The following is a 24678-nucleotide window of genomic DNA, read 5'->3' on the forward strand; positions in this document are numbered from 1 at the left end:
CCCCTCACTCCTTTTCTTGCTGTACGACAGATGTTCCCTTGGGTTTTTATTACCATAAAGTGACAACTGTCTGACTTTTCCCACCCTAATGTAGTAGCACAAATGCTTGCACCTAGAGGATTTCATCATTCTTCCCTGTTTCTCCACAGAATAACCACAGAGCCATTCAAAGGCAACCATAAAACCATAAATAGCGAGGAAGCATCTCTAAGCATTAAAAGGATGCCTGTTGGCCTTGGCCTCCACCAACCAGGCTGAATTCTGGGATGGGCCTCTCAGTGATTTTAGGAACCAAGTGGAACCTTTCTCTTCTCCCTGGGAATGTCCCACTTCTGGACAAGAACAGACAGGTGTTTGTGTGTGTGTGTGTCTGTGTTCCTTTCCTTCATTTGACATCAATCTGTAAATGAAAAAATGGTACCAAAACAAAATGAAATGAAAAACCCCTAACAACAAACAAAAACCTAAATAAACCCTCAAGTTTGGTCACGGGATTTTACATATCACAAGAGCCATCAACTCAACCCTCAGGCAACGCGACTCCTTGGAGAGCTGTTGGATCCAGACCAACAACACAGGAGACTGCAGGCAACAGAATTAACACCACAGCAAGGGTGACGTTACATGGGGCACAGGGTCCCAAGATAACCCTCCCTAGCCCTCTCGTGGAGATCTTAACAGGTACTGTGGCCACACATTGTTACCATGAAATATCATCTTCCTCTCAGTCATGGATTAATAGTAATCAGATCACCTACCCAAAATACACCCCAGAGGACTTTCTTTAGGGATAGTAGAAACATTCCCCAATTTTTTTTTTTTTTTTTTTTTTTGCGGTACGCGGGCCTCTCACTGCTGTGGCCTCTCCCGTTGCAGAGCACAGGCTCCGGACGCGCAGGCCCAGCGGCCATGGCTCACGGGCCCAGCCGCTCCGCGGCATGTGGGATCTTCCCGGACTGGGGCACGAACCCGTGTCCCCTGCATCGGCAGGGGGACTCTCAACCACTGCGCCACCAGGGAAGCCCCATTCCCCAATTTTTAAAGACAGAAATACAAGACAAACAAAACACAAACAGTGCACACAAACGCCAGCATCCAAAGAAACAAACGATCCCGTTCACAAATCGGGGAAAAGTCCAGCTGTTATTGCCTCTCTCCAACAGGGTACCCCCGCTCAAATACAAAACAAACGGGCTTATTCCGGAGGAAAAAGCCCCAAGTGGAGGAAAAAGTTTCCGGCTGTACACACCAGAACTACTTACCCTGCTGTATGGAGCCTGTCGGCTCCCACAGGTCAATTTCTTGCTCCCACTGCCGAGCGATGGGTCAGCTGGTGCTGCTTTGGGGAATTTTGAAGGGAAGATCCTCAGGACAAGCGGTCCCGGCAGCTGCTAGGGCCTTACCCGAAAATTCCCCAACCGGGGCTGGTTGGCCATGAGCAGCAAGGCTCCTGGCAGGCTTTGCAAAAATTGGTACTACTTGCCCCACGTCAGGCCAATAAATCCAGAGATGAGTCCTTGGGGCAAAGAATAGTGACTTCATTCACAAAGCCAGCATACTGAGAAGATGGTGCACCAGCATCTCAAAGAACCATCTTTCCCAAGTTAGAATTCAGGCTCCTTTTATACTAAAAGGGGAGAGAGAAAGTCCTGGTTCCGGGTCACACTCCGGAGGTGTTAATTTCTTCCTTCCCTCAGCCATTCACAGGTGGGCCTGGTCAGGAGGTTTCCCTTGAGCTAAACAAAGGTGTTTTAGCTTAATGCTCGTCACCTGGGAGGCAGGGTTCCCCGAGATGGGTTATTATGTATGATTTAAGCTTAAAGGCAAAATCCCTTTAGTGATTAACTTGTAATAGAATACAAAAGTTCTTCCCTATTACAAAATGAGTGGAAGGTAGAGAGTTCCCAGTTTACCCTACTATTAACATCTTGCACTAGTGTGGCACTGTTATAATTGGTAAATCAGTATTGATACATCATTATTAGCTAAAGTGTATAGACATATTAGGGTTCACTTTTTTTTTTTTTGGAAGTATAGTTGGTTTACAATGTTGTGTTCGTTTCTGGTGTACAGCAAAGTGATCCAGCTGTATATATATTCTTTTTCAGGTTCTTTTCCATTATAGGTCATTATAAGATACTGACTATAGTTCCCTGTGCTATACAGTAGGTCCTTGTTGTTTATCTATTTTATATATAGTACTGTGTATCTGCTAATCCCAAACTCCTAATTTATCCCTCCCCCCACTTTCCCCTTTGGTAACCATAAGTTTGTTTTCTGTGTCTGTAGGTCTGTTTCTGTTTTGTAAATAAGTTCATTTGTATAATTTTTTAGATTTCACATATAAGTGAGATAATATAATATTTGTCTTTGGCTTAGATCACTTAGTATGATAATCTCTGGGTCCATCCATGTCGCTGCAAATGGCATTATTTCATTCTTTTTTATGACTGGGTAGTATTCCATTGTATATATGTACCTCATCTTCTTTATCCATTCATCTGTCAATGGACATTTAGGTTGTTTCCATGTCTTGGCTGTTGTAAATAGTGCTGTAATGAACATTGGGGTGCATGTATCTTTTCGAATTAGTTTTCTCCGGTTACATGCCCAGGAGTGAGATTGCTGGATCATATGGTAGTTCTATTTTTAGTTTTTTGAGGCACCTCCATACTCTTTTCCATTGGCTGCACCAATTTACATTCACACCAGCTGTGTAGGAAGGTTCCCTTCTCTCCACACCCCCTCCAGCATTTATTATTTGTGGACTTTTTAATGATGGCCATTCTGACTGGTAGCATGAGGTGGTACCTCATTGTGGTTTTGATTTGCATTTCTCCAATAATTAGTGATGCTGAGCATCTTTTCAGGTGCCTGTTGGCCACTGAATGTCTTCTTTGGAGAAATGTCTATTTAGGTCTTCTGCCCTCTAGTTTTATTTTTTGTTTCCAGGGACGACCTCAAACCCTGCCCAACCCCCAGAGCTCCCTCTTCAAATGCCTTGTCCCCTCCTTCAGCCCACAGCCCCCCAACTCCCAGCATGTTCCTCTCCCAGCCACAGCCCCCAAGGCCCCTGTTACCCCCTCAGGGAGACACACAGATGGGGCCCCAGCACTAGATTTTATTGCTTCCCTGGCAGAGAGGAGGCATCCTTTGGGCAAGTGCTGGGGGCAAGTTCGGGGCACCTGGGGGAGTGTTTCTCGTCTCTGTGGTGTGAGGCTCAGATTCGGAGCTGGGGGTTAGTGGAGGCTCTTACAGACTGAGCTTGGCGTAGGGGGCCTTGGTCTGGGCGGGGAGACTCTGCCAGTGAGAAGTGGATGGTCCCTCACTTTGGGTCTGTGAGCCCTTGGGGGGATCTGGGGGGGCTGTGATGTCTCAGGGAGAGAAGTTGACCCTGTGGGTCCATGAGAGCCCAGGAGCAGGGGGACACCGGAGGCTGTGTCCGCAACCTTCAGGGCCGGACAGGGGGCCCTGGCCACTGGGGCCCTTCTGCGGGTCAGCCCATGGGGCGACAAGGCTGCAGTGGGCACGCTGGGGCTCAGAGCTCATCGTGGTGACGTGTCAGGTCCTCGCCATAGTTGGTGGCCTGGCTGCCCACGAACATGTTCCAGTTGTCCAGGATCTCAGCCTTGCTCAGACGCCCGTCCTGAGAGGGGGTCAGAGGTCAGCGGGATGCCACGGGGCCCTGCCTGTGAGACTCCTCCCTGGAGCCAAGTATGGCTCCCATGGTCTCCGTCCCCCTCTCCCTGGGTCTCTGTTCCTGCTTTTCTCCCTCCCCACCTCCATCTTTGTCCCTCTTGCTTTCTCCAGCCAAATAGGGACTCCGAAGTCCCAGGCCCACGTTTTGGTCATTTCTGCCCACCGGGCCAGCATCATCCCCCTGCGCCCCTGCACCTTGTCTGTGTCACTCTCGTGCAGCAAGTGGTTGGCCTCCACCAGCGGCTGGTCCTGGGCAGGGGGCAGCACCCAGTGGCCCACCTCACTCCCATCCAGCTTCCCGTCCTTGTTCAGATCGCGGAAGTCCCGGAACTGTTCCCGCTCCGTCTGCACCCAGGCTGGCTCCTCCTCCCCGGGCTCTGCCGAGTACAGATCCGCTGGGGTTGGGGGGTGAGAGGGGGCGACATCAGGGGCAGTTCCTGGGGCCTCCCAGCCTGGCCCTGACACTCCTGGAGCCCGGAACCTCGGACCACCCACTTCACTTTCCTTCACCTCAGTTTCCTCTTCTGTTAAATGGAATTGATAACAAACCCGACTTGCAGGTGATCGTTATGCTGCAGGTGAAATTGGCTTCATTGATTGGTCATGTGATTGATCGAATCATCCATCCATTTGATCGACACATGCATGAGACAGAGTGTGCGCTGTGTGGTGCAGTGCCTGGCACATAGGAGGCACCCATAGTGGGAGATCCTCTATAGCCACACTTTGAACAGCTCACCACACCCAGAACGTCCCTGGAGATGCTAGGAGCCTCTCCTTTGTTCCAATTATTTGTAAATGTTTGAAAAGCTCTTCACCCCAAGGGCCCACAGATACATTTGGAAGACATTACAACCCGACAAGTCTTTTTATACCAGACACAAAGCCACCATAATGAGAACAGAATGCCTTCCTCTACTCCGGGGCCAGGCCAGGGGGCTGTCACAGGGAGGGATGGCCTCAAAGATGGAACAGGTATGCCAGGCACACAATTACCCACTTAGCCTTCAGCCTTCCTTTTTTTTTTTTTTAATGGTCTTACGTCTTTTTTTTTTTTTTTTTTGCCATGCTGTGCGTCTTGCGAGATCTTAGTTCCCCGACCAGGAACTGAACCTGTGGCCATGGCAGTGAAGGCACCGAGTCCTAACCACTGGACTGCCAGGGAAGTCCCTGGAGTTCTTTCTGACCAAAAAGAGAGAGAGAGACTTCTATCTTCTTCAGAAAAAAATAAATGATGCTTAAATTGAAATGTCTTGCCTATGGGTTTGTTCCATAAAAGCATTCTATAAAGCAATGTTTTCAAACTTTAAAGACTTCCACGTTTAATAGCCTCCCTTCAACCAAATTCTTTGTACCCCTGAGGACAGGGACAGAAGCAGAACCAATGGGGAACTGGGGGGTGTCTTGAGGGCTCCCCGACATCCTGAATAACAGGAGATGCAGGATTTTCTGTGTAAATGCAGGCTCAAGACAATTTCCCTGACATCCTATCCCAACCAAACACAGCTCCTGAGCCCTGATTTTGTAGAAACTCCACACTTTCCCAGGAACGGACCTTCTCTGTGATATTCTCTGCTCTATCCTCGACCACCAACATGCAGTAGGTGCTTGATAAATGTTTCCTGGACCGGCACACAGTAGGTGCTTGATAAATGCTTTTGCGGTCTGGCAAACAGAAGGGACTCAACAAATGTTTCCTGAGCCTGGCACACAAAGGGTGTTTGATAAAGATTTGTTGGGCCCAGGAAATATATGTGCTCAGTAAATGTTCCTTAGGCCTGGCCCACAGTGGATACTCAGTAAATGTTGGGTGGATGGATGGACCCAGGCAGCAACCCTGCCCCACTTCAGAGAGCCTTCGCTCTAATGGCTGATATATATCAGCTGCCACCCATGCTTGGGAGAGGACAGGCCTCCTTGGGAAGAGAATCAGGTCCCACTCACCGATGTACTCGTCCACTTGCACATAGCCGTCTTTGTTCTTGTCCAGATCCTCCAGGGTTTCCTGGGGAGAAAGAGGCATCAGGGCTGAGAAAATGCAGAAACAAAGGAAAACAGTCAAACAGAACAAAATATTATTAGTTTAGTCATTAAGCATAGTCAAGGACCCTTTAGTTCCTCTTCAAGGGCTATAGATAATATTCTGAGCCATGTCCTTTGAGCTGTCTTATAGGTACTGAAACCCCACTGGGTGGAAGAAGTTAACTACACCTGGCATGGGCAGGGGGTACAGGAGAAATCTCTGGACTTTCCACTCAATTTTGCTGTGAACCTAAAATGGCTCTAGCAATTAAAGTCTAATGGGAAAAAAAAGAAAGGAGAGAAGAGAAAAAAATCCTGCCACTCTAAAATAGAGACAGAGTTGGCAAAAAAAAAAAAATATATATATATATATATATATAAAGTAATAGAAGATGGGGGGCCAGCAGGAATGGCCTCAGAGTGGACACTCCATGTCTGGGGTTGGGATTTTCCTGGGGTTCAGCCAGGATGGGGGCTATCTAAGGCACTGCTGGGGGATGTGGTTTTCTGAAGGCAGGCTGGGTGCCTGGACCCCAGATGTGAGCACAGAAAGGGGGAGGCCAGATCAGGAGAGATTAGATACTGGGGGGTTGAAGGGTGGGCACTGGAGCCCCGAAGGTAAGTGCTGGGAGGCTAGTCCTGGCATCAGAAGCCTGGGTCCCGGGAGGGAGGTGGGAAGCAGCGTTCCTCAGGCCCCCACTCACAGCAATCACGATGTCCCGCATGTGAGGGAACTCCTCAGGATGCAAAAAGGCCGTCAGCTCTTCCCGAGTGGCCATTGAGTCCCCATCCTGGTCAGCCACCCGGAAACGCCGCTCGTCCCGAGCCAGCATCTTCTTGTAGGTCTCTGCGTCCTCCACATCGTGAAATTCTTCACCTGGGGAAGGAGGGATCTTGGTGGGATGTGCTTTAAGACAAAGGGATCTGAGACTTCCCTGGTGGTCCAGTGGTTAAGACTCCACCTTCCAATGCAGGGGACTCGGGTTCAATCCCTGGTCTGGGAACTGAGGTTCCACATGAAGCAGGGTGTGGCCAAAAATTAAAAAAAAAAAAAAAAAAGACAAAGGAATCTAACTCTGGGGAGTCAGGGCAGGGAGACCTCCACCGAAATAATAATAATTAATAGTAGCTACCTTGTAGTGAGAGCTTATTATGTGCTAAGCTCTTTATCTACAAAATTGCAATGAATTCTCACAAAAAGCAAGCAAAATGAGTTATTTTGTAGTAGTTGTTGTTGGGGGTTTTTTTTGGCTGCACCGAGCGGCTTGTAGGATCTTAGTTCCCCGACCAGGAGTTGAACCCGCACGGTTGGCAGTGAAAGCACGAAGCCCTAACCATTGGACCTCCAGGGAATTCCTTTTTTTCATTTATTCTTACTTTATGAAGGAGAAAGCTGACTATCAGAGAGAGGAAATAACTTGCCCAAGGTCACGCAGCCAGGAAGGATGGACTTTGAGTTGATACTGGCCCACTGGGCCCCGAAGTCACGCTCTGGTGCAGTATACTGACTCAGCTTGCTGGACACAGAGGAGGGGAAGGACATTTTCAACAAAGGGAACAGTATGTGCAGTAGAGGTTTGAAGAGCACTGTGAGTTCGGGGAAACTGCAGAAGATCCATTTAGCTGGGGCAGAAAATGCAGAAAAACGATGGTGGATGGTTGGGTGAGACTGGGCTGAGGAGCTAAGACTCTCTCCTGGGGACCCTGGGGAGCCATGGGGGGCTGTGAGCAGGGGAAGGTCAAGGTCAGCTCTGAGTGTGGAAAGATCCCTCTGGGTGTATGCGAGGGACAGGCTGGAGGGGGAGGCTGGGTTGAGGGTCCAGGAGGGAGTGGATAAGAGCCGTGGGGGGCCGAGGACTGGGGCATGGGGTTGGAGAGGAGGGAATCCAGAGGCAGAGGAAGAATAAATGGCTTGGGGCTCTCAGGATGAGAGGTCAGAGATCAAAGGTCAGGCCAATAGGGCTTAGGAGGTAGATGTCCCTGGTCAAGGATCTGAAGTTCCCCAGTGGATGTCAGAATGAGAAACCAGAGATAAAGGGTTGGGGGTTTCAGGGTGATGGGGTTCTAGAAGTGGGTAGACCCTGGTCAAGGGTCGGAGGTCAAAGGTCATGAATCTAGTTAACGGGCTTAACGTTCTCAGGATGAAGGTGTCAAAAAGGTCCGGGTCATGGTGTGTGTGGGGAGCAGGGGTCGGTTCGCGTACCCGGCTCGTAGTGGCCGTAGGTGGCGTTGCGCAGCTCCTCCCAACCCACACGCCCGTCGCGGTCTGTGTCGTACGTGTTCCAGGCTGCGCTCACTGAGTCCCGTATGTGCCGCTGCTGCGTGTGTGCGATCCACGCGCGGAGCTCGGCCAGCGACACCCAGCCGTCCCCGTCCCCGGCGCGGTCCATGCGGTCCACGATGCGCCTGCGAGCCGGGGCGGGGCACACGTCAGTCTCGGGCCCCGCCGACCCCCGGGTCCCGCCTTCTTCCAGGAACTCGAGACACACCCCCACATAGGGCTGAAAATGTTGTCCCTGAGTCGCCAGCAAATTGGGAGGAGGCGCCTGTCAATCCCGGTACCACGCCCTCCTCAGGGCTCTGCCCCCCCTTAATCCAGGGTCCGCTCCCAGAGGCAATAACGCCCTTTCCGAGACGCGGCGGGCCTGTGGCTGGCACTGCGGTCCACGACACGCTCGCTTGGGGAAAGGACCTATGACAATCCAGGGTCCCACTCTCCACTCTGGCCTGCACGTGCTCCATCTCTAGCTTGAACGAGCTGGGGAGGGGGGCAGGGGGCAGGGAGTCACACCGTGCCCCTCGCCCGCAGATTCCCTGTCCCAAGACTCACTCTGAACTCCGATTGCCACGGCTACAGACTCTCCAGACCTCTTGCCGTCTCAGGCCCCGCCCCCTTCCCCTGGCTCTGCCAGTCTTCAGAACCTCTAGCCCTTCTAGCCCCCGCCTCTGCTCGGCCCCCTCCCGGGCTGCGAGCGTCAATTTCAGGCCCGTATCTCTGCAGCCCCGAGGTATGCTGCGACTCGCCCCTTTTCTCTAGTCTTTCCCAGCCGTTATCAGGCTTTGCCCCAACCATCAGCCCCAACACTGCAGGCTCGGCTTCCACCCGTTCCTCCCCGTGCTCCAGCCTGATCCTGTACACCTCCATGTCACATGTCAAGCCCTTTTAGGCCCCCACCTCATGCCCCGCCTCTCGAGCCACGCCTCTCGGCTCCCAGGTCCCATCCCTCTCCCCTGGCAATGCCCCGTCATTGGTCTGTGTTCTCACCCAAGCGCTAACACAGGCCACGTGGAGCCCTTCTTCCTGTCACCGTCCCGAAATCCCCGCAAACCAGTCCCCAGAATTGAATTTGAGATGGCCCTGCCCAGGTCGCTGATCCCTTCCTCCCGCGCTAGGCTGTCTCTGCTCTGTTTCGTAGGGGTCCGGCTACCCTGAGGTTCCAGCGGTGGTTAAGAGTTTGGGCTCTAGAGCCAGACATTTAGGTTCAAATCCTGCCACCTCTTCTTGCTGGCTGTGTGACCGTGGGCAAGTCACTTACCCTGTCTGTGCCTTAGTTTCCCCCTCTGTAAAATGGGGATAAATAACAGAACATACCTCATAATCCGTGTGGGGATTAAACGACTTAAGTCTCGTAAAGCACTTTGAACAGCTCCAGGCATTGTATTATGTGTAAGTCTATCACTGCTTTTCCTCCCCCGTCCTTTCTACACCCAACCCCATCCATGCACAATATCCCAGCCAGCAGACCTGGCCGCCACCGCTATCTCCACCCTGAATCTGGTGACCCTAGTCTCTTCTCTCCCACCTGGAAGACTGCAGTCACTTCCTCACTGGGCTCCCTGCTTCTTGCTCGCTATAGTCTGTGCCCTGCATGGTAAGAGGGATCCTGTTAAAGCCTAAGTCAGCTCACGTCCTCCTTCTGCTCAGAGCCATCCCACAGCCCTTATCTCACTCAGAGAAAAGCTTAAAACTTCACTGTGGCCCCAAAGGCCCTGCACAACCTGGCCCCTTTGTTCTCTCTGCCACTACCTTCTACTCTCTCCCTCCACTCACTGGGTTCCAGTCACATAGGTCTCACTGTTCTTCAGACACATCAGGCACATCAGGCCCGATTCTGCTTCAGGGCCTTTGCACTTACAGTTCCCTCTGCCTGGAATGTTATTCCCCCATACACCCACGTGTCTCATATATTACCCTCTCATCGAGGCCTCCCCTGACCTCCTCCCTCTTTAAAATTACAACCCTGAATCCTCCTCCCCCTCCATCTCTCTCCTACCCCAGACGGGCTTGGCTTTCCTCTGGGGTGAGTTGGTCGAATTCCTTGGCCACTTCTCGTCCCAGAAAAGCCTCATGATCATATTGGAAGTTCCCGTGAGCGTCATCATGAGTGGCCTCGCTCAGGGGGGCCGCGTGGTGCACCCTCCCCTGGCCATGAGGGCCGGCGTCAGGGGATGGCTTTCCCTGGGCTCCGCGCCTGAGCAGCAACAGCAGCAGCAGAAGTGACGGTTGCCACATCATCAGTCCCTGAGGAGTGGTGGAGGCTAGGAGTCAGGGGTCACAGAGAACAGGACAGAGACGGAGACAGGAGGATGGGGATGGGGGAGCCTAGGACAGGACAGAGAGTTGGTAGCTGGCTGCAAAGTTTTGAGCTCAAGAAGGGACAGGAAGGGGAGAAGGGAGGCGGGGTTCTCTGAGGTTAAGCCAGCTGTGGGGACCAAATCCTCTGAGGAAGTCCCAGAGGCGTACCAGGGCCGCAAGTGGGGAGGATTCAAGCGGGAGACGTGGCGCAATTCCCAAGCATAGTTCAGGGCGGGGTCGTGGCCAGAAAGAAATCATGCAGGCCCCCGGGCATCGCTTTCAGCTTGGTCCCCAATCCTCCACCCAAGTGGACCCGAACCGTCCTCGCTGGGCAGGGCAGCCGCCCCCGCCTCCCTTTACCCGGTCAGGCAGCTTCACTTCGCTCTCTAAATTCCACTCCGAGTTCTCCAAAAAGATGCCCAATTTGGCTGCTCTCCAGCCAGGCCCCGCCTCCTGCAGCGCAGAGGCCCGCCCTCCTACCAATGAGCGCTCTTGAGGGCCTCATGGGGCGGGGCCGATGAGAGCTGGGCGGGCCAAGGGCGCCCCTCGCCACGTCCACAAAGGAAAGAGCAGCCCCTTGAGGTTCGCCCCGCCCCTTCCCAGGGCTGGCGGGGTGGGCAACACCGGAGTGACACGGCCGGGGGAACTACAACTCCCGGCAGGCGTCGGGGCGCCGTGCCCGACCACCTGCAGTTGTTCTAGCTCCAAAGCCTCACGGGAGGTGTAGTTTTATCTTCCCCTTTGTCCGCAAGTTTTAGGAAGGGAAGCAAGAAGCCTGAGGAGGCTTTCCTTTCCCTCAAGGAGGGAATAACTCTTCCGTTCCTCCAAGGAGTCAGGTCAGACTCCAGCCAAGAATTCCTCAAAATGCCGGGCACAAACATCCAGTAATTATTTGTGAAATTTATTAAAAATATATGACTTGGTATATAAAATTGGTAGATTCCACTATGGCAACAAATTAGCCTCAGGAGAGATTTGAAGCCCAAGGCTTACACCATTTATTCCCCCCACAATTTCCTAAAAAGTTGAAACGATGAGAACACAATGATTCGGGCCCAAACCCATGTTATATGTGGAGGTGGAAGAGAGCCATATATATCAGGAGGGGAAACTGAGGCAGGCCACAGAAGGAGAAATTCAGAGGGCGGACATCGGGCTCCTTCTGGAGGCTCAGAAATACCAGGATTCCAGGAGGTCTCACAGCATGAAAAGGACCTCACTACATTAGCTGGTAGCAGCCAGGATGGGGGACGATCCGCAGTCGCTGCGAATGCATTTATATCCTAAGATTCAGCTTCCTTGGACAGGCCAGGAGTGGGTAGGAGGGCCCCTACATCGTCCCCACGGAAAGAGATCCAAGGGTCTGAGGAAAGAGGGAAGGGGGAGAGATTAGAATCTTTGAAATCCTCTGGGTCTCTGACTTCCCCTCCCCCACGTGTGTGTGTGTGTGTGTGTGTGTGTGTGTGTGTGTGTGTGTGCGTGCGTGCGTGCGTGCGTGCGTGTGTGTGTGTGTGTGTCCTCTGTCCCCCCAGGAATGTGTCTCCCCCTTTTTGGGGGATCTCTGTCCCTCTCTCTGAGGCACTTCCCTCTTCCTGTCCCACACCTGGCAGCCCCTTCCTCATCCTCCTCCACAGAAGAGCTCCTCCTGCAGCCACTGTCATGAGCAGTAAGAAGCCGATGACGATTCCAACCACTGGCACCGAGGACTTGGCTGGTGATTCTGCAGCCAGAGAATGTTGTGATATATTTAATGGACCCTCCAGCACATCTGAGTCAGGACAGGGGACTGGGGGTTCTCAGTCCCTCCCAAGCTCAGAGATCCCAGCACCAAGTTTTGGGGGAGTGGAAAGGCCACTCACATGATGTTCTAGGTCTAGAAAGCCCCCAGGTTGTATGTAAGAACCAGCCATAGCAAGAGGGGTCTTAGTCACTCTGGTCAAGAGACCTGTAGCAGCAGGGTGGGTGGTGTTCCAAATTGGAGAGGAGGGGTGGGCACAGAGCAGTAGAACATCAGACTCATAGAGGATTGGCAGCAGCAGACAACGAATGGTCAGACTCCATGAAGACCACCAGCAGCAGGACGGAAGGTGGTCAGACTTAGGGAGGACTTTCCATAGTGGTTAATGGGTGGCCCGACTCAAGGAGGCCAGCAGCAGCAGGACGGAATGTGGTCAGACTTAGGGAGGACTTTCCATAGTGGTTAATGGGTGGCCCGACTCAATGAGGCCAGCAGCAGCAGGATGGAAGGTGGTCAGACTTAGGGAGGACTTTCCATAGTGGTTAATGGGTGGCCCGACTCAATGAGGCCAGCAGCAGCAGGATGAAAGGCACTCAGACTTGGGGAGGCAAGCAACACAGGACAAAAGGCTGTCAGGCTTTGGAACAACTGGCAGCGGTGGGGCAGAAAACAGTCAGACGCAAGAAGAACTAGCAGCAGTGGAGTGGAAGGTGGTCAGACTCAGGAAGGACTGCTGCAGTAGAGGGAGAAAAGGCAACCAGAAGCAGGGAGCATCACCCCCAGCGGGACCTCACCCAGCTCCACAGTGAGGGGCTGGGCCAGCCCTGCATGCTGCACCACGCAGCAGTAGTGGTGCTCGTCGCCACTCTTGACTGTCAGTGATGACCAGGCGTGGAAGGAGCCATCGCCGTTGGGGCCAATGTCACCCTCACCAGAGCCAGCTGCCATCCCATTCCGTAAGAATCGCAGCTGCAGCTCGGGTGGGTAGAAGGAGAAGGCGCTGCAGGTGAGCACAGAAAAGCCAGGGCTGCCCGGTCGGGCCTTCAGGCGCATGGAGGGTGGCTCTGCAGACAAAGAGGCAGACAGGCCTAAGTCCCAGGCCCATGAACCCCCAAGGCCAGGCCCAGGGTTGGAGAGGGACATAGAGAGGACTCCATTCCTTCCACTCTATCCAGGAGGCCCCACCACGTGACCTGCGACTTCCTGAGCCTAGAGAATATAATGGTAAAGGGGGAAGGGCCTTCCCAGGGGTACAGAGACCCAACCTGTCCACCATGAGGGTATCCATCTCTCACCCAGTCCTTCCTACAATGACACATACTGAGCATCTACCATGTGATGTGCCCGGCACTCTTCTAGGCACTGGGGATACAGCAGTGAACAAGACAGACAAAAGTCCCTGTACTTATGGAGCTTGTGTTCTAATGAGGGGAGAGAGACGATTATTTGTGTACATGTAAATAAAATGGAAAGAGTTTATGAAAGTGTGATGAGGGAAAATAAGACAGACCCAACAGTCATTCAAAAGATAGTAAGAGCGGGACTTCCCTGGTGGCGCAGTGGTTAAGAATCCACCTGCCAATGCATGGGACATGGGTTCGATCCCTGGTCCGGGAAGATCCTGCATGCCACGGAGCAACTAAACCCATGTGCCACAACTACTGAGCCTGCATTCTAGAGCCCGCGAGCCACAACTACTGAGCCCGCGTGTTGCAACTACTGAAGCCCACACACCTAGAGCCCATGCTCTGCAACAAGAGGAGCCACCGCAATGAGAAACCCGCGCACCACAATGAAGAGTAGCCCTCGCTTGCTACAACAGGAGAAAGCCCGTGTGCAGCAACGAAAACCCAACACAGCCAAAAAAAGAAAAAAAAGATAGTAAGAGGATATGAAAAATTTCATGGGCTTCCCTGGTGGCGCAGTGGTTGAGAGTCTGCCTGCTGATGCTGGGGACACGGGTTCGTGCCCTGGTCCGGGAGGATCCCACATGCCACGGAGCGGCTGGGCCCGTGAGCCATGGCCGCTGAGCCTGCGCGTCCAGAGCCTGTGCTCCGCAGCGGGAGAGGCCACAACAGTGAGAGGCCCGCGTACCACAAAAAAAAAAAAAAAAAAAAATTCATGCCAGCGCATTTGAAATTTAAATGACCTGGACAAATTCCTGAGAAACACAACCTTCTCAAACTGACACAAAAAGAAGTTTTACAATTGAATAGTAATCCTGTAACTATTTAAAATTTTTAATCAATAATTTAAAACTTTTCTACAAATAAAATTCCAGGTCCAAGGCCTTCCCTAGTGGCGCAGTGGTTAAGACTCTGCGCTCCCAATGCAGGGGCCCCGGGTTTGATCCCTGGTCAGGGAAATCGATCCCATATGTATGCCACAACCAAGAGTTCTTCCCAACTAAGACCCAGCGCAACCAAATAAATAAATAAAATAAATATTTTAAAAATAAATAAATAAATAGAACAACCTTCTTTAAAAAAAAAAATCCAGGTCTGGATGACATAATTAATGAACTATACAAAACAACTAAGGAAGAAATATACCACTTTTTTTTTTTTTTTTCGGTCGCGGGCCTCTCACTGTTGTGGCCTCTCCCGTTGCGGAGCACAGGCTCCGGATGCGCAGGCTCAGCGGCCATGGCTCACGGGCCTACCCGCTCTGTGGCATGTGGGATCTTCCCGGACTGGGGCACGGACCCGTGTCCCCTGCATCAGCAGGTGGACTGTCAACCGCTGCGTCACCAGGGAAGCTGGAAATATACCACTCTTACACAAATTTTTCCAGGGAACAGAAAAAGAAGAAACCATTCCCAGCACATTTTATGAAGCCAATGTACCTTAATAACAAAACCTCACAAGGACATAACAAGAATTTAAGGCCAATATCACTCATGTAAATACACTCAAAGTCTCTAAAAATATTAGAAAATAGAATCAAGCAACTTATATAAAGGATAACACATTATGATCAAGTGAAGTTTATTCCAGGAATTCAAGGTTGGTTTAACATTTGAAAGTCAGCTAATACAACTCACTACGTTAGAATAAAAGGGACAAAGCAAATGGTCACTTGATAAAATTCAGCACCATTCAAAATAAAAAAATAAAACAGAAAAACTCTTAGAAAATGGGCAGAAGACCTAAATAGACATTTCACCAAGGAAGACATACAGATGGCCAAGAGGCACATGAAAAGATGCTCAACATCACTAATCATTAGAGAAATGCAAATCAAAACTACAGTGAGGTATCACCTCACGCCCAGTCAGAATGGCCATTATTAAAAAATCTGGAAACAATAAATGCTGGAGAGGGTGTGGTGAAAAGGGAACCCTCCTGTACTGTTGGGGTGGGAATGTAAATTGATACAGCCACTATGGAGAACAGTATGGAGGTTCCTTAAAACACTGAAAATAGAACTACCATATGACCCAGCAATCCCACTACTGAGCATATACCCTGAAAAAACCATAATTCAAAAAGAGACAATGTACCACAATGTTCATTGCAGCACTACTTACAGTAGCCAGGACATGGAACCAACCTAAATGTCCATCGACAGATGAATGGATAAAGAAGATGCGGCACATGTATACAATGGAATATTACTCAGCCATAGAAAGAAACGAAATCGAGTTATTTGAAGTGAGGCGGATGGACCTAGAGTCCGGCATACAGAGTGAAGTAAGTCAGAAAGAGAAAAACAAATACCGTATGCTAACACATATATATGGAATCTAAAAAAAAAAAATGGTAGCGATGAACCTAATTGCAGGGCAGGAATAAAGAGGTAGACATAGAAAATGAACTTGAGGACTTGGGGTGGGAGGGGCAAACTGGGGCAAAGTGAGAGTAACATGACATATATACACTACCGAATGTAAAATAGTTGGCTGGTGGGAAGTAGCAGCATAGCACAGGGAGATCGGCTCAGCTCAGTGCTTTGCGATGACCTAGAGGGGTGGGATAGGAAGGATGGAGGGAGGCTCAAGAGGGAGGGGATATGGGAACATGTGTATGCATATGGCTGATTCACTTTGTTGTGCAATAGGAACTAACACAGTATTGTGAAGCAATTATACTCCAATAAAGATCTATTAAAGAAAAAAATATTGAGGGCTTCCCTGATGGCGCAGTGGTTAAGAATCCTCCTGCCAATGCAGGTGACACGGGTTCGATCCCTGGCCCGGGAAGATGCCACATGCCACGGAGCAACTGAGCCCTTGCGCTACAACTCCTGAGCCTGTGCTCTAGAGCCCGTGAGCCACAACTACTGAAGCCTATGTGCCTAGAGGCCATGCTCTGCAACAAGAGAAGCCACCGCAATGAGAAGCCCACGCACCACAACGAAGAGTAGCCTCCGCTCACCTCAACTAGAGAAAGCCCGCGCACAGCAACGAAGACCCAACACAGCCAAAAATAAAAACAAATAAATAAATAAATTTATATATTTTTTAAATTGAAAGAAAAAAAACTCTTAGCAAACTAGGAGTTGGAGGAAACTTCCTTAATTCATCAAAGGGCATCAACATAAAAATCTATAACTAACATAATACTTAATAGTAAAACGCTGAATGCTTTCCCTGTGAGTTTGAGACTACAAGATGTTCATTATCACCAGTCTATTCAACATTGTACTGGGGATCCTAAGATAAGAAAAATAAATAAAATTTACTAAAACTAGAAAAGAAAATAAATAAAACATGTCAAATATGACATGATCCGAAAGAATCTAGGAAAAATTAATAGCAGTAAGTGAATTCAGCAAAGTTTCTGAATACAAGGAAAATATATAAAACTCAATAGTATTTCTATAAACCAACAGTATTTCTATAACTACAAACTATAAGAAAATGAAATTTTTAGAATTACCATTTACAGAAGCATCAAAAAATGTCTAATACTTAGGGAAAAAAATCTAACCAAAGGGGTGTAAGACCTCTACACTGAAAACTACAAAATATTACGGAGAGAAAATAAAGGATATCTAAACAAGTAGAGGGATATACTGTATTCATGGATTCGAAAACTTAATATTGTTAAGGTGTCAATTCTCCCCAAACTAATCTATAGATACAACTCAATCACTATTGAAATCCCAACAGAATTTTTGGCAGAAATTGACAAGCAGAAATGTATCTAGAGATGCAAATGACATGGCATAATCAAGGCAATAAAACTGAAGAACTTAACTGCTAGATATCAAAACTTTCTATAAAGCTACATTAATCAAGAGAGTGAGGTATTGGCTGAATTTCAGTCCAATAATCAGTGGACTAGAAGAGAGAGACAAAAAAAAAAAAGAAAGAAAGGAAGAGAGGGACTTCCTTTGCCGTCCAGCACAGGTTCGATACCTGGTTGGGGAAATAGGATACCACAGGCCGTGCAGCACGGCCAAAATAAAAAATTAATTAATTGAGGGGACTACCCTGGTGGTCCAGTGGTGAAGACTCCATGCTCCCAAGGCAGGGGACCCGGGTTCGATCCCTGGTCAGGGAACTAGATCCCGCATGCCACAACTAAAGATCCCTCGTGCCGCAACTAAGACCCAGCACAGCCAAATAAATAAATAAATGTGTTTTTTTTTAAAGTTAAAAAATTAATTGAGCCGTGTATTTTAGGTAAGTAAGTCACACCTCAATAAAAAGCAAAACAAAACAAAACAAAAAAAAGAAAGATGCTATAATGAATGAATGGACAAAACAGTGGCATGAGAGATAATAATGGGGGTGGGATGGTACTTCCTAGCCAGGGTGGTCAGGGAGGGCCCTGCTGAAGAGCTGACATCCAAGGTCAAACCTCAAGCATGAGAAGGACCCAGTCATGGTTGGATCCCAAGGAAGAGAATCAAAAGCAGAGCGAACAGCAGATGCAAAGGCCCTGAGGAAGGAAAGAACCTGACATATTGGAGGAAAGGGAGAAGGCCACTGTCGTTGGGCGTATTGTGAAATTACAGTGGTGGAAGGCAGCCAGACCATGAGGAGCTTGCAGGCCTTGGAACAGAATCTGGATTTTAGTCTAAGACTAGTGGGGATCTATGGGACAGTTTTAAGCACTGGTGGGATGGGAGTTCATTTATGTTTTTAAAACATTCTTCTGGCTGCTAGGTGGAGGACTGCCTACATTGAGGGCCGAGATGGAAGTAGGAATTGCACTGTGGGGGAGGCTGAGGACAAGACAGCTGTAACTACAGCCCTTAAGTTCCCCTGCCGTGTGTGTAATTATAGCTCAGAGTGACATACGCTGTGTGTAACAGAGGTCACACAAGATCTTGTGGGTGTCCAAAAGAGGCAAGCGAAAGCCTCATGGGCCAGAGTGGAACCTGACACCGGTGGCATCCGGCACCAGTGCAACTGGCAAAGGTGAAGAAATGGGAGGCCTGGTGTGAGCTGAAGGGGCTCCGGGTGATTCTGTCTGGCCAAATGGAGCAGATGGAGAAACGTGAGGCTGAGGAGAGGGACAGAGGCCATGCCACATGGCGTTTCAATGCCCGGCTGAGGGGCCTGAGCTGTGCCCCAAGGGCTCTAGGAGCCACAGGAGGGCCGCGTGCAGGAGAGGGGCAGGGGCAGCTTGGGGTGGAGAAAGACCCTCTGGGACATGATTGCAGGAAAGCGGGGTAGACTGAAGCCTGGAGGCTGGGGAGGAGAGGCTGGGGAAGAAGATGAGGCCTTGGGCAGGGCTGTGGGGATGAAGGGGTCCGTGGGCGTCAGGACTCTCAGCGGGGTTGCTCACCCTTCCACTCCAGGTTGCCTCGGCCCCTCTCCAGATGCCCCAGCAGCCGGTGGGGGCAGGAGTAGAGCAGGAAGGTCTTCTCCTTGTTGACTGCCTCGGGCTGCTGCGTCCACTTGATACTGATGGTCTGGGACTCAGGCCAGTCCCCATCCCAGGTGCCCATCTTGGGGTCAAACATCATGAACTCCTCGCCATTCAGGGCAAACTTGGCCACAGGCACCGAGACATTGTCAGGGCCCAACTCACAGCCCAACAGGCCCTGCAGGGTGTAGGGACCTGGGATGCCCAAACACAGATGAGCAGGGCCCAGGAGCAGGGGCCTTGGTCCCCTCCTCCCTCAGACCCAGGATCCAGGGCCCAGCACCGTCCATCCTCAGACTCAGGAGTTCCAGTCTCACCTCCTTCCCCTAAAACTTGGAGAGCTTCGAGGAAGAGCTTCTCCTTGCTCCTCAGGTCTGTGGTCTCTTTCTCCCAATACCAGGACACCTGGCTTTCCCAGACCCAAGCGCCGTAGGGCTCAGCCTCAGCCCGCAGGTTATTGTAGCTCAGGTACTGCTGTGGACCCAGCCAGCCCGACACCCAGAAGGCAGGAGTCCCCGAGGCGGGGGCGGACACGGCCGTGAAGTGGTACAGGAGGGAGCGATGGCTCTCTGCCGGAGACACAGGTGAAGAGAGCAGATGGGCCGGGGTACCTAGATGGAAGCAGGACAGACACCCCGAGAGAGAAAAGACCCCACCGCAGATAGAGGGGTCGGAACCTGAGAGGAGGGCCAGACCCGGAGAGAGGGACAGAGACCCAGTAAGAAGGGGACAGGTGTTTCCCAGACACACCGCCAGAGGGAGGAGATCGTGAGAAACGAAGTCAAATGAGGCAAAGAAGGAAGCGCCTGGCTCGAGTGGGACCACAGATTTCGCTTCCTTTGCTCTTTTCCCGGAGGGCGCCACCTCCCTCGTCCGCGGCAGCCCCGGCGCCCCCCCGAGCCCCCTCACCTGCACTCAATGTCCCAGGCAGGAGGACGAGCAGCAGACCGAGCCCCCAGGGCTGAGGCCGGCGGACCCGCATCCTCAATGGGAGACCTGGGGCGGGAGCGGGCGCGTGACTCCTCCGGACCCCCGCCCCGCCCCTCCCTCCCTCCCCCAGCTCCCGCTCGGCTCCCCTCGGCCACCCCGCGCGCCAGCGACTGCGGGTGGAGGGGTTCGATCCCGGAGGATGACAACAAGGCCCTCCTCCTCGATGAACTTTCACCCCTTAATTGGATCCGAGCTGGTTAATTAGTTACAGAGCCTGGATAGGCTGAGAGTCCTTGCTCGGAGTTCGGCCCCGCCTCCTCCTCCTCCCTCAGACCCGCGGGTCCCGGCCCCCCCCTCCGCGCCCCTCCTCCCTCAAACCCCAAAGTCCAGATCCCCGGCTCCCTCCTCCCTGAGACCCTGGAGTCCGGGCGCCCGGCCCTCTCCACCCTCGGTCTTGGGCCCCAGCTCTGCTCACGGCAGCCACGATCCCTTCCCTCCTGCGGCCCCAGCTGGCTCCCGTGACTAGAGACCCCAGTTCCTCTCTCACATCCTGTCCGGAGACGGCTCCTCGACTCCAGGAATATCCAACCCCGCCCCCCAGCTGCAGGGCACACCCCGGGCCCTGGGCCCAGCCTGAGTGTTGGTCTCTGCCTCTCTCTAGAAACTTGTGTCTTTTTTTTTTTTTTCTCTCTCTGTTGCTTTTCTTATCTTGAGGGTGTCAGCCACCCAGCAAATTCATGACGAAGTTGGGAATCAACATTATCGGAGTCCCAAACTGGGAGGTCTGTGTGCGTCCCCTTCTTAGGTCGCTGTCTGTCCCCACCACCCCCAACGCCCGTCACTAGCTCCTGCTGTGATAAAAGTCCTCCAGATACTTCCACACTTCCTCCTTCCAACCCCTCCCCCAAGGGGCCCCTTAAAGTGCGCCTGCAGTTCTTTAATATCTTCTGATATGACCTTAATAACGCACAGACCCAGTATACTCTATCATGCTTCGGGGCACCCTCCAACCACCCACCGGCAGCCCACACTCCTGCTATAATGCTCCCATTCATTTGTTTTACTGTGGTAAAGTGCACAAAACAAAGGCGTTACTATTGGTTACATTTAGTGCATTCACAATGTTGTGCAACCATCACCGCTATCTAGTTCCAGAACTTTTTCATCACCCCAAAGGGGACCCTAGAGACGTTAAGGGGCCCCTGCTCCCCCCAGCCCCTGGCAACCACAAATTTACTTTCTCTCTCTATGGATTTTGCCTATTCTGGACGTTTCAGATGAATGGAATCCTACAATATTGTGGCATTTTGTGTCTGGCTTTTCATTTAGCATACTGTTTTTGTTTGTTTTTGGTCGCGCTGCACGGCTTGTGGAAGATCTCAGTGAAAGCACGGAGCCCTAACCACTGGATGGCCAGGGAATGCCCCAGAAGATTGTTTTCAAGATTTATCCACATGGTAGCCTGTATCAGGACTTCGTTCCTTCTTATGGGGGGATAGTTTTTTTTTTTTTTGAATTTTACTTTATTTTTTATACAGCAGGTTCTTATTAGTTACCTATTTTGTATATATTAGTGTATATATGTCAATCCCAATCTCCCAATTCATCAGGTGGATAGTATTCTATTGTAGGGACTGACCACATTTCATTCATTCATTCATCAACTGACGGACATTTAGGTTGTTTCCACTGTTTGGTTATTGTGAATAATGCTGCTGTGAACATTTGTGTACAAGTTTTTTGTTTTGTTTTGTTTTTGCATAGCTGTATTCAATTCTTTTGGGTATATACCCAGGAGTGGACTTGCTAGGTGGTCATATGATGTATTAGTCAGGGTTTTCTGGAGGAACAGAATCAACAGGATATATATATATATATACACATATATAAAGAGACTTGGTATAAGGAATTGGCACACGTGATTGTGGAGACTTGGTGAGTTCAAAATCTGATAGGGATGGCCGGCAGGCTGGGGACTCTGGAAAGAGTTACATTTCAAGTCTAAAGGCAGGCAGTCTGGAAAACCAAGAAGAGTTCATCTTGCAGATGAAATCCAAAGGCAGTCTGCTCTCAGAGTTCCCCTTTGCTTGCTGGGGGGAGGGGAGTTTTCCACCTTCAACTGATTGGATGAGGCCCACCCACATTTTGAAGAGTGGTCGGCTTTACTCAGAGCCCGCTGATTTCTGTGTAAATCTCATCCCAAACACCCTCACAGAAACATCCAGAGTAATGTTGGACCAAACAATCGGGCACTGTGGCCCAGCCAAGTTGACACATGTGTTAAACGATGACAGATGGTAAATCTATGTTCAACTAAGTGAGGGACCTCTGTTCATTTCATGACTCTCCCTGGGTCCTGCTAGAATATCCACTAAGATCCACCCTGATGCTGAAGGATCCCGCTTTCATGTCCCATGAGTCCTAAAATACCTTGGGGAACTTGCCATGCCCAACCGTCACCTCTACGTCCCTTGGGATCCAGCTGTCTCCGGAGCACCATTCCAGCCCCTGGGCTCTCATTTTAAAGGCCCTCAGGACCCTACTCTGATGTTCCTTGGACCGCTTCGCCACCAGAGAAGTCCCTGGTTATCCATTTTAAATAAAGCAGTGTGTACATTTCAATCCCACACTCCCTAACTGTCCCTTCCCCCCACCCTTCCCCCCTGGTAACCTAAGTCTGTGAGTCTGATTCTGTTTTGTAAATAAGTTCACTTGTATCATTTATTTTTAGATTCTGCCTGTAAGAGATATCATACCATATTTCTCTTTCTCTGTCTGACTTACTTCACTCAGTATGACAATCTCTAGGTCCATCCATGTTGCATGTGGCATTATTTCATTCTTATTAACGGCTGTGTTATATTCCATTGTATATATGTACCGCATCTTCTTTAACCATTCCTCTGTTAATGGACATAACTAATTTTTTTTTCTTTATATGTTAACATCTTTATTGGAGTATAATTGCTTTACAACTGTATGTTAGTTTCAGCTTCACAACAAAATGAATCAGTTATGTATATACATATATTCCCATATCTCTTCCCGCTTGCGTCTCCCTCCCTCCCACCCTCCCTATCCCACCCTCCCTATCCCACCCCTCCAGGCGGTCACAAAGCACCGAGCTGATCTCCCTGTGCTATGCGGCTGCTTCCCACTAGCTAACTACCTTACTTTTGGTAGTGTATATATGTCCATGCCTCTTTATCGCTTTGTCACCGTTTACCCTTCCCCCTCCCCATAGCCTCAAGTCCATTCTCTAGTAAGTCTGTCTTTATTCCTGTTTCACCCCTAGGTTTTTCATGACATTTTTTTTTAAATTCCATATATATGTGTTAGCATACGGTATTTGTCTCTCTCTTTCTGACTTACTTCACTCTGTATGACAGACTCTAGGTCTATCCACCTCATTACAAATAGCTCAATTTCGTCTCTTTTTATGGCTGAGTAATATTCCATTGTATATATGTGCCACATCTTCTTTATCCATTCATCTGATGATGGACACTTAGGTTGTTTCCATCTCTGGGCTATTGTAAATAGAGCTGCAATGAACATTTTGGTACATGACTCTTTTTGAATTATTGTTTTCTCAGGGTATATGCCCAGTAGTGGGATTGCTGGGTCATATGGTAGTTCTATTTGTAGCTTTTTAAGGAACCTCCATACTGTTCTCCACAGTGGCTGTATCAATTTACATTCCCACCAACAGTGTAAGAGGGTTCCCTTTTCTCCACACCCTCTCCAGCATTTATTGTTTCTAGATTTTTTGATGATGGACATAACTAATTTTAACGCTGGTGTCCCTGGAGTTCTCCTGGACCATCACCAGAGGCCACTACCATGCCCCTGGGTCTCTGAAAATCTCAGGCTCCCACCCCCAAGCTCCTTGGGTCCCAGATAGTATCCTGAGACCCAGTGATAGAGTCTTCAGGAGGCTACACCAACATCCCACAGAGTTGGCCACGCCATCCCTGAATCCTGCTAAATCAGTCCTGAGCCCTCGCAGAACAATTGCTGTGACCCACTCAGGAACGGCCACAAAGTGCCCTCAGCCCCAGGCTCGCTCCCTGCTGCCGAACCTGAGCGAATCCTTCAGGTTCTGTCAGAAAGCTGAGCGGGGCTCCCCAGGCCCACTCCTGGGTTCTCTCTATTACTATCTCTCACCAGGCCCTGCCCTATCCAGAACCTCCCCATGAAAGACAGATAGACACAGAGAGATGGACAGATAGGTAGGTAGGTAAGGAGGTAGATAGATGATAGATAGAAAAATAGGCAGATAGGTTGGTAGGCAGGCAGTCAGGCAGACAGACAGACCGACGGACAGATGGATGCTAGAAAAATAGAGACAGACGGACAAAACAGACGGACAAATAGGTAGGTAGGCAGGTAGACAGATAGACAGACAGATAGAAAAATAGAAACAGGGACTTCCCTGGTGGTGCAGTGGTTAAGAATCCGCCCAACAATGCAGGGGACACGGGTTCCATCCCTGGTCCGGGAAGATTCCACATGCTGTGGAGCAAATAAGCCCGTGGGCCACAACTACTGAGCCCACGTGCCACAACTACTGAAGCCCACATACATAGAGCCCGTGCTCCGCAACAAGAGAAGCCACCGCAATGAGAAGCCTGTGCACCTCAATGAAGAGTAGCCCCCCTCTCCGCAACTAGAGAAAGTCCAGGCACAGCAACAAAGACCCAATGCCACCAAAAAAAAAAAAAAAAAAAAAGAAAAACAGAAACAATTAGACAGACTCTCTAGGACATTCTATAACATCCCTACCAGACAAGAAACTTTCCGCATTTCCCAGGAACTTGCTGTTGTGGCCCCTCATCCAGCTGGATTGCTGCTCCCTCATCCTGAGACCCCACTAAAAAAGGACCCTCAGG

The 24678-nt window shown here is 50.4% G+C and overlaps 2 protein-coding genes across 8 annotated transcripts; both read right to left on the reverse strand.

Annotated features, from left to right (window-relative positions):
• Positions 1 to 3089: 3089 nt before the first annotated feature.
• RCN3 (reticulocalbin 3) lies at positions 3090 to 11199 on the reverse strand. Of its 2 annotated transcripts, XM_060132682.1 has the most exons (7): positions 10658 to 11199; positions 9996 to 10243; positions 7925 to 8127; positions 6426 to 6598; positions 5644 to 5704; positions 3895 to 4094; positions 3091 to 3646 (listed from the first exon to the last, which is right to left on the reverse strand). In XM_060132682.1, the coding sequence occupies exons 2-7, from the start codon at positions 10235 to 10237 to the stop codon at positions 3539 to 3541; spliced, it is 987 nt and encodes a 328-aa protein (XP_059988665.1). In that variant the 5' UTR covers positions 10238 to 10243; positions 10658 to 11199; the 3' UTR covers positions 3091 to 3538. The 2 variants fall into 2 exon arrangements, with proteins under 2 accessions (XP_059988667.1, XP_059988665.1); XM_060132684.1 differs by lacking the exon at positions 10658 to 11199 and having other exon boundaries at positions 3090 to 3646; positions 9996 to 10640.
• Positions 11200 to 11267: 68 nt separating this feature from the next.
• On the reverse strand, positions 11268 to 20335 carry FCGRT (Fc gamma receptor and transporter). Of its 6 annotated transcripts, none has more exons than XM_060132677.1 (7): positions 20262 to 20335; positions 19766 to 19852; positions 19174 to 19467; positions 18776 to 19051; positions 12830 to 13099; positions 11901 to 12017; positions 11268 to 11660 (listed from the first exon to the last, which is right to left on the reverse strand). In XM_060132677.1, the coding sequence occupies exons 2-7, from the start codon at positions 19836 to 19838 to the stop codon at positions 11581 to 11583; spliced, it is 1110 nt and encodes a 369-aa protein (XP_059988660.1). In that variant the 5' UTR covers positions 19839 to 19852; positions 20262 to 20335; the 3' UTR covers positions 11268 to 11580. The 6 variants fall into 6 exon arrangements, with proteins under 6 accessions (XP_059988660.1, XP_059988662.1, XP_059988659.1 ...); XM_060132679.1 differs by having other exon boundaries at positions 19174 to 19425; positions 20262 to 20333; XM_060132676.1 differs by lacking the exon at positions 20262 to 20335 and having other exon boundaries at positions 19766 to 19956.
• Between the last annotated feature and the right edge of the window lie 4343 nt (positions 20336 to 24678).

The sequence above is a fragment of the Lagenorhynchus albirostris genome, chromosome 19, assembly GCF_949774975.1.
Source record: "Lagenorhynchus albirostris chromosome 19, mLagAlb1.1, whole genome shotgun sequence".
Classification (NCBI taxonomy): Eukaryota; Metazoa; Chordata; class Mammalia; order Artiodactyla; family Delphinidae; genus Lagenorhynchus; species Lagenorhynchus albirostris.